At 40.4% G+C, this 1289-nt stretch overlaps 1 protein-coding gene across 1 annotated transcript; it reads left to right on the top strand.

Annotated features, from left to right (window-relative positions):
• Positions 1 to 401: 401 nt before the first annotated feature.
• Positions 402 to 572, top strand: SARC_16467 (hypothetical protein; the record flags this gene model as incomplete). The annotated part of the gene is made up of 1 exon (XM_014289429.1): positions 402 to 572. A coding segment is annotated over one exon (171 nt), but the record flags the coding sequence as incomplete, so codon positions are not given.
• Between the last annotated feature and the right edge of the window lie 717 nt (positions 573 to 1289).

Here is a 1289-nt window from a genome sequence, read left to right on the forward strand (position 1 = left end):
TATATATATTCATATCTATCTATATCTATATCTATATCTATATCAATATCTATACCTATATTTATATTTATATTTAAATATATATATATGTATATATATTGTTGTGTGTATGAATATGAATTTATTTGGACATTCATGCCGCACACTCCCAGCCGGAGCTGGCAATCATTCATATCCAAAGCAATAAAAGCATCACATATAGCCTGAATTTCAAGGCGAATTAGGCAATACACGCTGCACGAGCACGTACGAGGACGAGGCATATCGGTGAAGCATGTGCGACTTAAACTCCCCACCTTGCGTTGAACACTGAAACACACCCATAAAAGCAATAAGGCTGATCGGGCTGTTGTGAACAGCCGGATCTTTAGCCAAGCATTCTGGCTGTCAAGTGCTTCGCAATGCGACACCTAAACCGTCACATAGGTGAGCAACGGACTACTGCATCTCTCATCGATTACTCTTGTTCTGAACTTCCCACAGACCGCGTGCCCCTGATTGTGGCCAATCATCTGTCGTACATTGATGTGCTGGTGCTCATGAAGCTGTATCAGCCCAGTTTCGTGGCCAAGGTGAGCTTTGACACAGGCTTTACGATGCATTGGAAGTGCCAATTCTACTTTCGTTCGTTCAGTGCTTTTGGACTTCGATGGTTTATTAGTGTAATTTCGGGTCATCCGCTTGCGCATCTAGAGGTTCAAAAATTTATGTGCCCGATTCCACAATGTCCCTGAATTCCATTGATAGTACATTCAAATTGTGATTCTACAATGTCCCTGAATTCCATTGATAGTATATTTTAATTTAGATATTACAATGTTCCCAAATTCCATTGATGGTATGCGCTATTCTCGATTCTACAATTTTTACAATTCCATTGATATCATGTTCTAATCCCGATTCTACAATGTTCTCGAATTTTATTGATAGTATGTTTTAACCCTGATTCTACACTAATTCGCGAATTCCATTGATAGTATATTCTAAGCTCGATTCTACAATGTTCCCGAATTCCATTGATAGTATGGCGTGCGGAATGTGCCGGTTATCGGAGCCATTGCCAAAACGCTGCACTGTCTGTTTGTATCACCGCCCGCAAACTACAAGGAACAGAACCAAGGGCAATCCTCAACCACCCCCACAATCTCTGTCAGTGGGGTACAAGAGATCACTAGGCGGTCAACGCCTTCAGGTAAGATTGTATCATTTGGTGCCTTTGATCGTGTATGTATATGTATATGTACACGTATATATATATGTTCACATATGTACATGGCTGCGTTTAATAT

The sequence above is a fragment of the Sphaeroforma arctica genome (genome assembly GCF_001186125.1).
Source record: "Sphaeroforma arctica JP610 unplaced genomic scaffold supercont1.8140, whole genome shotgun sequence".
Taxonomy (NCBI): domain Eukaryota; class Ichthyosporea; order Ichthyophonida; genus Sphaeroforma; species Sphaeroforma arctica.